Source organism: Biomphalaria glabrata, chromosome 16 (assembly GCF_947242115.1).
Source record: "Biomphalaria glabrata chromosome 16, xgBioGlab47.1, whole genome shotgun sequence".
NCBI lineage: Eukaryota > Metazoa > Mollusca > Gastropoda > Planorbidae > Biomphalaria > Biomphalaria glabrata.
This window is the reverse complement of record NC_074726.1, coordinates 13,041,984-13,054,626: the sequence shown is the minus strand read 5'-3', so window position 1 is coordinate 13,054,626 and position 12,643 is coordinate 13,041,984. Positions and strand designations below refer to the sequence as shown.

General features: G+C 36.2%; 1 protein-coding gene across 1 annotated transcript; it reads left to right on the top strand.

Moving 5' to 3' along the window:
- The first annotated feature begins 1,781 nt into the window (after positions 1-1,781).
- Positions 1,782-10,995, top strand: LOC106050379 (guanidinobutyrase-like). The gene is made up of 9 exons (XM_013205337.2): positions 1,782-1,860; positions 2,134-2,478; positions 3,275-3,400; positions 5,531-5,715; positions 7,563-7,647; positions 8,628-8,743; positions 9,582-9,726; positions 9,889-9,983; positions 10,874-10,995. Exons 2-9 carry the CDS (start codon positions 2,283-2,285, stop codon positions 10,976-10,978), a joined length of 1,053 nt encoding a protein of 350 aa, XP_013060791.2. The 5' UTR covers positions 1,782-1,860; positions 2,134-2,282; the 3' UTR covers positions 10,979-10,995.
- Positions 10,996-12,643: the final 1,648 nt, after the last annotated feature.

Here is a 12,643-nt window from a genome sequence, read left to right as displayed (position 1 = left end):
TGGAGCATGTCTTTCCACCCAGAAAAATGTCAGTTGTTAAGAGTAACAAAAAAACTAAAACAAATTAATTCCACTTATCTTATTCATGGCAAACCAGTATCACAGACTAAAAACGCAAAATACCTAGGTGTTATAATAAATGAAAAACTATCATGGAATCCACATATTGATGAAACTACAAAAAAATCAAACAAAGCATTAGGATTTATTAAAAGAAATTTCTATAAATCAAATAAGAACATAAAACTAAAATGTTACTTAACCTTGGTTAGGCCAATAATAGAATATGCATCCTCCGTTTGGGACCCCTCAACTCAAGAAAACATTAAGAAACTGGAACAGACACAAAATAGAGCAGTGAGATTCATAACAAACGAATATTCACATTTGACTAGAGTAACACCTTTAGTAAAATCACTAAATTTAGAAAGCCTTCAGGACAGAAGGCTCAAAAGTAAAGTAGCAATCATACATAAAACACTGAACCATAATCTTCAAATACAAAAACAAAATTTAATAAAATACTCTGAAAGACACAAAGATAAAGGCACATTCCTCGTCCCATATGCTAGGACAAATTTGTACAAATACTCCTTCTTCCCTAGTGCTATTAGAGCATGGAATGGGTTGCCTGAGCTAGCCAGGAAAACCAGTGACTTGGCAGAATTTAAGTCATTGGTTAATATGCATGACTAAATGCATGACGCGTAGGACGTAATCATCTTCTTTTTTGAAGTAACGTCTGTATTATATAAGATAAGAAGATAAGAAGAGTCTTATGAGTGCCAGAATCTGTATGTCAACACTACGACATTAATCCGAGAGTGGGTACATGACAAGAGGTTGAAATCCTGGGATGGCTCCAACAAAGCCCGTGGAGTCTGACAGCATTTGCGTCAGAAGGTTCAGATCAGTAATCCTATATCTGAGATGAACCGCGCAATGTTTTCCAGATCAGGCAGTTCTCCGAATAGCTTTGGTTCTATAGGAGGGCTTTGGGGCCAGAGTCCTGTTCGGGTCTCTGATTTAGTATGCACAATTGAAGGACATGGTCAGCATTCTCTGGTGATGCTCCAAAAGGGCAAGTTTCACTCGTCCCGACATTTAACTTCCGGAACATATATTGTCTCATCAAATGAACAAGCATTTTTTTTTGGGGGGGGGGGGGGGGGACTAAACAAGTATAATTACTGGTCGATTTTGACTGACTGTAATTTGACAGCAGTCACAAGGGTAACAACTAGTAAGCTAGTTCCACAGTTCCAGAACATTATGCACGAGTGTAAAAAGTAAAATACTGCACATTAAGTACAACTGTATATTAGTGGGATTATTGTAATATAAAATGACAACAGCGATTTAAAAAAAAAGTATTAATTGATTTCAGAAATTGCTAACTCTTCTTGTAATTCCTTAACGTGGAGTGTGGAAAAAAAGAAACGTGGATATAATACAGTGTAACTATGAATTAAAAGTTAGCTAGAGTATCTTTCTAAGTTGTATATACATATACGGCCCGCCATTCCCAAATTTAAAGAGATGCGGCCCTCGATCCAAAAAGGTTGCCCACCCCTGGAATAGAATCATAGATGTATTGTAAAAAAACAAAAACAACTGCTCGAACCAAACAAATGTTTGGTCAATGTTTGGAACCCGGCCTAGAAAATGTCTTTGTTTAACGAGATGTCCATAACCTCATTTGTGTCACAGCTGTGTGTAGATGGCTTCACATTATCATTTCGATATTCACATTTCGATAGGAGAAAACAAGGTCATAGTTTGTGACACCGTCTAGCAGAGGTCCAGCTGATCAGTTTTATGCTGTATCTTATACTTTGGATTAGTTTCTAGACCATAAATGTAAAAAAAAAAAAACCAGTTTATTTTTCTACTAGTCATAGAAGAACTATATTGGTAGTTAATAGACATTAGAGTTGTGTATTCACTTTGTTAACTAATAATCATCAACGTTGTATTATACATAAGAGTTGTGTTTTCACTTTGTTAGCTAAGGGACATTATTAGAGTTGTGCATTTACATTGTTAATAGACATTAGAATTGTGTATTCACTTTGTTAACTAATAGACATTAGAGTTGTATTATACATAAGAGTTTTGTTTTCACTTTGTTAGCTAAGGGACATGAGAGTTGTGTATTCACCTTGTTAACTAAAAGACAGAGTTATGTATTCACTTTGTTAACTAATAGACAGAGTTGTGTATTCACTTTGTTAACTAATAGACAGGTTTGTGTATTCACTTTGTGAACTATTATCTCCGCAATGTTTACACTTCGCTATGCTCTGTTACGTACAAATCTTTGCAGTGTGAAGCCGCGGCAGTTGGTGGAAATAAGAGACATTCGTGGACTAGGGAATGACTGCAAGAGCTTCAACCAGCCCCTTGGAGGCAATGAACTGCCGAGATGTGCAGGCATAGCTTCAATGATGAGACTGCCGGTTCAAGCCACGACCGACGGTGAGAAGACAACAGTACATATTCTTCTAAAATGTTACCTTTTCTACTGTATATACTTACATACATCAGTGGTGCTCAAATTATTGTAAACTAGGGCTGAATACCGTTTGCATTCTTTAAATGTACATGGCTTAGTCATGGCTATTTGTTAATTATTTTTCGTCCGAAGAACGTACAATGATTTTATAGATCTAGAAAGAATTAGAAATTGTATAGAAGTATTAAGAAAAAAAAACCCAGATTGCGTTTGGCGTACAGGTTAACGTAATGTTAACGTGACATGAAACAAGAATGGGAAATGAGAATCCTGAAAGAAAAATAATTGAGCATTTAAAACATGTATTACTGAGGTTCATTTTAATTTCTGACATACGTCTGTGTGAAATACAACAGAGTAAATTTGCTAATTTCGAATGTGGATTAAATGTTAAAAATTGAAATACGTAGGTCTTTAGTGCCATTAGAGCATGGCAAGGGTTGCCTAAATCAGCCAAGAATATTGTCTCTAATTAAGCTGCACGATTAGATTAACGCTCATGAAAGCATATGCACCTCGCTGCACAAGTGAATCAAAAGAAATGTAGATAAAGCGGTGCACATTACTGAGTGAAACTCAGATATAACGTCACAAACTTGTGTTAAAGTCTCATTCACAACATTGCTGAAAATTAAAAAAAAAAACAGAACATTCTACCAAAGTCTAAACTTTTTTTTTTAGTTCGAAACAGTTATGAAACTTTATATAAATACCCCTATGAATATGTTAACAATACAATGTCTACTTGGTGCTGACCAGGTCTTGACGCTTGCTTTGTTGGAGTTCCTTTGGACTCTGGCACCTCTTTCAGGACTGGAACACGAATGGGACCGAGACAGATCAGATCAGAGTCTGCTTTCATCAGACCATTCAACCCTACAACAGGTAGGACCTATATAACATTAATCATACAATAGGTAGGACCAATATAACATAAACCCACAACAGGTAGGACCTATATAACATAAACCGACAATAGGTAGGACCTATATAACATAATCCACAACAGGTAGGACCTATATAGCATAAACCGACAACAGGTAGGACCTATATAACATAAACCGACAATAGGTAGGACCTATATAGCATAAACCGACAACAGGTAGGACCTATATAACATAAACCGACAATAGGTAGGACCTATATAACATAAACCGACAATAGATAGGACCTATATAACATAAACCGACAATAGGTAGGACCTATATAACATAAACCGACAATAGGTAGGACATATATAACATAAACCGACAATAGATAGGACCTATATAACATAAACCGACAATTGGTAGGACCTATATAACATAAACCGACAATAGGTAGGACCTATATAACATAAACCGACAATAGATAGGACCTATATAACATAAACCGACAATAGGTAGGACCTATATAACATAAACCGACAATAGGTAGGACCTATATAACATAAACCGACAATAGGTAGGACCTATATAACATAAACCCACAACAGGTAGGACCTATATAACATAAACCCACAACAGGTAGGACCTATATAACATTAATCTTACAATAGATAGGACCTATATAACATAAACCGACAATAGATAGGACCTATATAACATAAACCCACAACAGGTAGGACCTATATAACATAAACCGACAATAGATAGGACCTATATAACATTAATCATACAATAGGTAGGACCTATATAACATTAATGATACAATAGGTAGGACCTATATAACATTAATCATACAATAGGTAGGACCTATATAACATTAATCATACAATAGGTAGGACCTATATAACATAAACCCACAATAGGTAGGACCTATATAACATTAATCATACAATAGGTAGGACCTATATAACATTAATCATACAATAGGTAGGACCTATATAACATTAATCATACAATAGGTAGGACCTATATAACATAATCCACAACAGATTGGACCTATATAACATAAACCGACAATAGGTAGGACCTACAGACAAAAGTAATTGTTAGATTTGACATGATTCAATACAATAAACATTTTGATTGACATTTATATCCTCTCCCTATAACAAGTAATCAGTAGGTTTTGTTTCAATGTAGAGTATAGTCATTTTAATCTGTTCTATACAGTGCTTTTTTTTGTGAAGTTACGGCGTACCGGCACCTTTTTCAATGTGGAAAAAAAAATGCTTTTCTTTGTATTTTAACGTTTATTATTGTCACAACGTGCGTTGTGGTGCCGGGGATTTCTCTTGAATTGAAATAGTTGAATAAATGACGATCTAGGATTCACAATAAAAGATTCTTTATTAAAACACAACTCTGGAACTTTATTTAAATATAAAACGTAAGTACAGCTTATGTACAAGTTACAGATCAACAAGCATAAATAATATTACAAAGGCTTTAAATCAGAGCTCTTAGGAAACGTGACTGTCTACTAGAAAATTCTTTCATCGACTGGCGTTCTTTCTACTCTCGTCAATTCTCTGGCGCTAACTCTTTTAAAAAATGTCTTTATTTATTTTCAAATCAACCAATAGATTTGCAACATCGTAATTACGTCTCGGGTAAAACCTGAGGCGCTGTCAAGGATCTAGATTTGTGGGGTAATTCCTGAGGCTCAGTCAAGGGTTTATATTTCTATTTACACACAAGCTTTTATATGTGAAATATACAAATAAATCTATAATGGCATCTGTGACAATTATTAATTACTTAGTAGTTAAAAGTTAGACAATCCATCACTGAGTACCGGCACTTATTTAAAAAAAAAAAGCACTGGTTATGTACATCTTCACAAAAATACTTTAAAAAAAATACTATACTGCGGGTTATTCTAATACCTGCAAATACATAAAAGGGGACATCAAATCCTGGACATGGCTCACTGGTCAACTAATCCGACACTCTCTCGATCCGGAACATTATGGAATCCAAACTATTTTCGTACACTTGTAGGGCCTCATTGTTTATCCGATGTAGTCACCACGTTGATCAAGACTCTATTGCAAACATGTATTTATTTCATTGTTCCCCCATTCCACAGGTGCAGCGCCATTTGAATCTTTACAAATCGCTGACATTGGGGACGCAGCCTTCACTATCTACAATCTGCCCGAGGCAGTGAAACAAATCCGCGAAGCTTACAGACAGATTATAAAAAATGGTTGCATCCCTTTGACCTTGGGCGGGGATCACACTTTATCATATCCAATATTGCAAGCCATGAAAGTAAGTTTCTTTTATTGTTAGTTTGACATGTTTCGGATATGCATTTGGACTTGACTATTACATTCTAGCCCAAGCCTCCCGCAGGACGACGGGGGATGGCAGAAGGGCAAAGTTCAAATCCTGGACCACCGGGACGACAGTCCAGTGCGAATATTACACAACCACACAGCCATCATTTTACTATTGGAGAGAGAGAGAGAAAGAGAGAGAGAGAGAGACTGAGAGGGATTTGCAAAATAAATTAACACAGAGGTTATAGCACAATAGCTACACACCTGCATATACTTGCATATTTTGCTTGGTAGGTTTCGCCACTATAACACAAGGGAGGTAACTGATATTTAATGTTTATGGTTACAACTCTAGTTTTGCCTTCCTTTGTTTTGTAAAATGTTTTACATGTTTCGGATGTTCCTTCAGAGTTGAAGATAATTCCTATCTAGTCCACACCTCCCGCAGGACGACGGGGGATGGGAGCGGCCAGGGTTTGAACCCTGGACCATCGATAAATCTGAACGACAGTCCAGCGCGCAAACCGCACGACCAGGCAGCCATCCTGCTGTTAATTAACTGTTTCTTTGTTAGTGGATGAACAATTTTCGCAGCTCCCGAAGGTGTTGTTTTTATTGTTTATTTGATCGCCAGACTTTCACGTTTAGATCTCACAAAGTAAAACCACAATTTAAAACTAGATTTCATACAATAAGTGTACTGGTATGATGTAAGTGAAATTAAATCACACGGTGCTGCCAGAAAAAAATTAATTTAAATTATATGTCTTCCTACACGTATAATGATTCAATGTTACGTTCATACTAGCGTGTAGTTTTGTCAAGATTCCACTGTATGACATTAAATAGCAAACAGTTGACTCTTTTTTTTTTCTACATATAATGTTTTGCAATTAATCAAATGAATGTAATTAAAAACTGTGCAATGCTGTTGTTTTTTTAAAGCACCGAGTATGCGCATGATATGTACAGACTTAAAAACATTCATCGAAACAAAATTTTAGATAGCTGTTCGTGTTTACTTTTTTTTGGTACAAACCAACGGTGCACTATGACTATCCCAATCTACAAATACTACGTGAGAGAAGAGTACACAAAATCCGTACGTGACGTTTTGGCGCAGCCGTTTTTGCGCATGGGACGTTTTGGTCACATTATTTATGTTGATTGTATTATTTCTGTAAAAAGAATTATATATATCTTATGTTTTTAAAAGCTACGTGCTATATTTCGCACCAAAACGTCCCATGCGCCAAAGCTGCTGCGCCAAAATGGTTGCGCCAAAACGGCTGCACCAAAACGGCTGCACCAAAACGCCCTGCTTCGCACTAAATCTATCGTTATGTATTTATCTAGTTTAAATTTAGAATTTATGTCATTGGTTAACATGCATGACTAAATGCATGACGCGTAGGACTTAATCATCTTCTTTTTTTAAGTAACGTCTGTATTATATAAGATAAGAAGATAAGATAAATAGATTATTTCACATGTAATATCCTGCCGATAGAATTAGCTTAATTAAATTATATATTCTTTTTGCATTGAAAATCTGTACGATTTCTTTTAATTAAATTATAGATCTTTTTAACATTACGAATCTGTTAGAGTCAGCTTAATTAAATTATAGAGCCTTTTTACATTGAAAATCTGTGAGTGTTATCTTAATTAAATTATTAATTGTTGCTTAAAAATGTTGACATCTACCTTCACATTCTGTCACTTGTTTCACTCTGATTTCGTTGTCTCCCCTTTTCTAAAACCTATTTTTGTTTGCAAAGCTACAAGTCTGTGTCGGTCAGTCTGTATTAAGACCATTGCCACTGTTTGCTACAGGAGAAGTACGGTCCTCTCTGTCTCATACACGTTGACGCTCACTCAGATACAAGTGACATGATGTACGGAGAAAAGATTGCTCATGGTGAGACGGGACACTGCTGGTATTTAAAGTGCAGGGGCAGTAGGTTATACAACGTGGGACAAGCTGAGTCAAAGCAAAAAAAGGGGGGGGGGGTTTGTAAACTGATGGTTTAACACAGCGGTTCTCAACCTTTTATGCTCGGCGACCCCTTTTACAATCCCCCAACTCTGAAGCGACCCCTCCCCCGCTCACACTCATACAGCAATAGAAGAATATACTTTTTTCGATGGTCTTTGGCGACCCCTGGCAAATCGTCAATCGACCCCCAGGTTGAGAACCCCTGGTTTAACACAACTATAAGTGTACCGATGCTTAAGTTTTACAGTGACACTTCAGTATTGTCAATTCTTTCCATCTATGTCGGTGAACATAAAAAAAAACATAATAGAACACTACTTGACATAGATCTAGATACTAAAGACTTAAAGCTGGAGCTCTGTTTCAGGCCTCTCTGTGGGAATCTCCGTAGTACATTGTTCAGAAATAATCGTTTATAAATATTAATATTGTCAATTTTAAAAAAAAATTAAATTATTAAACTAAGTGACTTTGTTTTATCTTCTATGAAGAAGAAGATATTTGAATGAAATAAAAAGACGACTTTCTAAGCAAAGGGTAATTTTACAACATTAAAGCCCATTACAAACATGTTAACACGCCCCACCATTTTTAATTTTAATACTTTGATCTGCACTCTACTTACTAGGAGAAATAGTCTGTTGTAGACGCTGGGAGAATGCGAATCTTCAGCACAGAATGCAGGAAACGTTTAGGGCCGGGGATCCGTTTTGTACCCCTCTTTGGAAGCACGAACAATTTTATTTTTTTTTATGGAGGATCTCTCTAGTAAAAGTTTCAGAAACCCAAGTTTAATCCTTCGCTGGTTCTGATATTTTAACCTATCGATTATTGCTAATTATGTTAAGTGATCAATGTTATTAGAAACAAGCTCTCAGGCTCTCCATTTGTCTGGTGACCAGGTACCCCGTTTAGGAGAGCTATTGAAGAGGGCTGCCTAGACTGCGAGAGATCAGTTCAAATTGGCCTTAGAGGTACCGGCTACTCTGTGGATGATTATAAATGGGTGGCTGATCAGGTCAGTATTTGCTTACAGTTTTATTTATTTCTATTTTTTATTAAAGTGATATTAATAAATGGAGCAGACTTATACAATATAAGCCTCATATATTTATATCTATATAGTTTGGGAATAGATTCAATGGAGATTGCCAAATTAAAGCTAACCACAGTTATTTGTTCTTTGTTTATACTTTGATTTTTAAATCCGGTTCACACTATTTAAGCGATTAAAAAAATGCAGTAAGAGGGGAAAAAAAAAAGCAATATGCAGAAATGTGGCGGCTATATAATGAAACATGAAGGAAAAAATCTTAAGAAAATAAACGGAGAAAATTTATGAGAAATTTCGAGATAAATAGACGAAAAAAATAATGTCAAGGACGCCTGGTTGAAAGTTCACTGTTGCCTACTAAGTCATAAAAAAATCACTTTGTGATATTAGCGAAAGAGTTTCTAATTTTAAACTGCACAAAAATTATATATTTTTTTTTAAATACTTTGCTTGTCAGTGCATCCGTTGTTGATTTTTTTGGGGTTTTTTTTTTTACACTGGGTATCCAATAAGTTTGCTATTTAATAGTATTTATAGATTAGCCTCCATATATGAAAACCCCCAGCATTGCTTTCATATTTATGAATCTATTCTAATGACATACCTAAGTAATTCATATATTTATCATCAATAAATTAAATATGAATAAGTTGAGCATTAAACAAAAGTAAAATTTTAAAACTTGAAATATATTGAAAAGAGAAAATATTTATTAATTTAAAGACATTTGTTGATAATATCTCTTTTAAAAGATGAAAATATTCTTGAGTAGAACCAACTATTTTTCTATTACAATGACCAGGGAGTCAGACTTGTGCTAGGAGAAGATTGCTGGAACAAGTCATTAGTACCACTAATGAAAGAAGTCAGCACTAAGGCAGGAGACAGGCCTGTGTACATCTCTTTTGATATTGATGGACTAGATCCATCCGTAGCCCCAGGAACAGGTCAGCTTGCTTTGGAACATTTACTAAATAATGTTTACAAATCGGATAAGAAAGCTTATAATTGTTTTGAGTGACAATTGTAAGGTTTCTGTGCCTTGTTTTTCTTCTTTTCTTACAAGTCCTATTTTAACCTGTTCTGACTGAGTTACGTTTGTACTGCAGGAACACCTGAGATAGCTGGACTAAGTATCATACAAGGTCTGGAGATAATCCGTGGATGTAAAGGGTTAAATATAAAAGGAGTGGATCTTGTTGAGGTTTGTTCCCTTACCTCTTTGTATAGAGATTGACGACAGTGAAAAAGACAAGACAAAGACCTCGGCTCCTAACAGGGCCGGATTTAAGACAGTGCAAGTCAGTACATCCCGTTAAAGGGTGTCTACACTTTTCAAAAATGTATCATTTTAACAAAATATGCATCTTATATTTACGAAAATAAGGTAAATAAAATTAAATTCACAAGGACTCTTCTTTTTTCGCAAATACGACATGCTTTTAGATTTATTGTCGACTTCCACTAGACATTCTGTATGGTAATCTAACAGAAGGCAGGAGAGCGGCTAGTTGTCCACTTCTAAGGTATGCTGACGTATGCAAATGCGAAATGAAGCTCTTTTCATGTATCACTCTAGTCATGCATGTTATTCAATGACTTAAACTCTGCTTAGTTGTTGGTTTTCCTGGCTGATTCAGGCAACCCATTCCATTCTCTAATAGCACTAGCGAAGCGAAAAAGGAGCATTTGTACAAATTTGTTCAAGTAAAAGAAATAAGAAATTTGCCTCTATCTTTGTGTCTTTCTGAGTATTTAATTAGTTTTTGTTTTTCTATTTGTAAATTAGTGGTTTGGGAAATTAAAAGTGTGAACCTCAATCGCATTATAAAACTGTGAAAAAATAATTTTTTTTTTCTAGCTTAGAATAAATCTTCTGTATTGGGTTTTATTTGTGTATGAAACATGGCTGAAATGAACTAGTTCATTTATTTCAACGGAGAGCCCAGTACTTACAAACTAACCCTCTTCGTATAGATCTCTTATCATCATAATGTATTCATTTAATATAACTGAATGTTAATTAACTGAACTTGTATTTATATTGTTTTATATGGGAGGTCATTACTTATCATCTGTCTGTTTCATCATCAGGTCTCACCACCCTTCGATCCATCAGGGAACACTGCACTGGTCGCTGCTAATTTAATGTTTGAACTTCTATGTGTTCTGCCTGGGGTCAAGTACTACACGAAATAAATAACATAGACACACGCTCACATTCTTCGTCTTTTTGATTTTACTGTTGTTGGTGGTGGTGGTCAAAGTGTCGTCAAAGTGGAGAGAGACACTATGTGTGTGTACATAAAAAAAAAAACAACATCAAAATGATAAGAGGAGGCGCGGTGGATGAGCGCTTGGCTTCCGAACCGAGGGGGTCTCAGATTCCTGGTGAAGACTGCGATTTCAAATTTCTGGATCTTTAGGGTGCCTCTGAGTCCACCCAACTCTAACCTGATATCAGCTGGGGAAAGTAAAGGTGGTTGGTCGTTGTGCTGGCCACGTAACATCTTTGTTCACCGTAGACCACAGAAACATATGAACTGTACATTTTCTACCCTATAGAGTTGGCTGGGCTCAGCTCAGCCACTGTGCCTCAACTATTGTACACACTTTATACAAGCAATCTGGTATTTCTTTTTTTGCTTCTTTCCAAAATATCTGCATGAATGCGTGTGTGCTTTTGTCAGCAATGTCATTGAAGGAATGCTGTAAGGAACATATCTTGATGTAGATATTAAACTGAGGATTTTGAACAGAACGGGAGGATATGTCCAGGACTATTTGTATGTGTGTTGGGGTGGGTGGTAAGGGATGCTAGGGTTTAGTGTAAAAAAAAAAAGAGGGAAGGCTAAAACAACAACAGTAACAACAAATAACATCAATAAGGGATACTAGGATATCTACGTGGGGGTGGGGTGGGTTTATAATGAGTTTCGCTTTATTGGAAAATGCACTGATAGCTTTTGCTCCAACTTGTGGATTTTAGTTTTACAGTGGATAATGAAAATAACGTCATGGAGTGTGGGAGAGGGGGTAGGATGATGATGGGAATATCGGTATATATGATGATGATGGGAATATTGGTATATATGATGATGATGGGAATATTGGTATATATGATGATGATGGGAATATTGGTATATATGATGATGGTGGGAATATTGGTATATATGATGATGATGGGAATATTGGTATATATGATGATGGTGGGAATATTGGTATATATGATGATGGTGGGAATATTGGTATATATGATAATGATGGGAATATTGGTATATATGATGATGATGGGAATATTGGTATATATCAGGGGTCTTCAACCTTTTTTGGCCTACCGCCCCCTTTTCGAATTTTTTCTTTAAAAAAATCCGCCAGCGCCCCCCCCCCCTTTCTATAAAGAAGCGTGAGAAGGCAAATTTGAACAAAATATCATCTATATATTAATTTTTATGCTGTCAATAACACATCCCGCTTGGGAGACGACCGCATGCCAAAGGCGATTGTTGTGAACTCCTTGGCCTATGTCTGACGAGCTTTAAGGAGGACTGAGTTACAGAGGTGCCCCCTACCCCGTGAGCGCTATAAAGATTTATTCAGGCATTCAGGCTCTCACTGGCATAGAGGAAAGTAACTGGCAGCATTCTCTGGCAGCAGATAGCCTCTGAGAGAAACAGTTCGAGAGCTCTTACAAAAACTGCGGGACAAACATTTGATACTCAAAGAAAAGCCAGCATACAACGGCTTTGTCTGCATAAAAATTCGGGAAAATATGTAGGTCGCAGTTGGGTTTGCGTAGTTACGTGAAACAGTGGACTCAGCCGTAATCTTCGGAATTAAAGGCAATAACAGCCAATATTATCA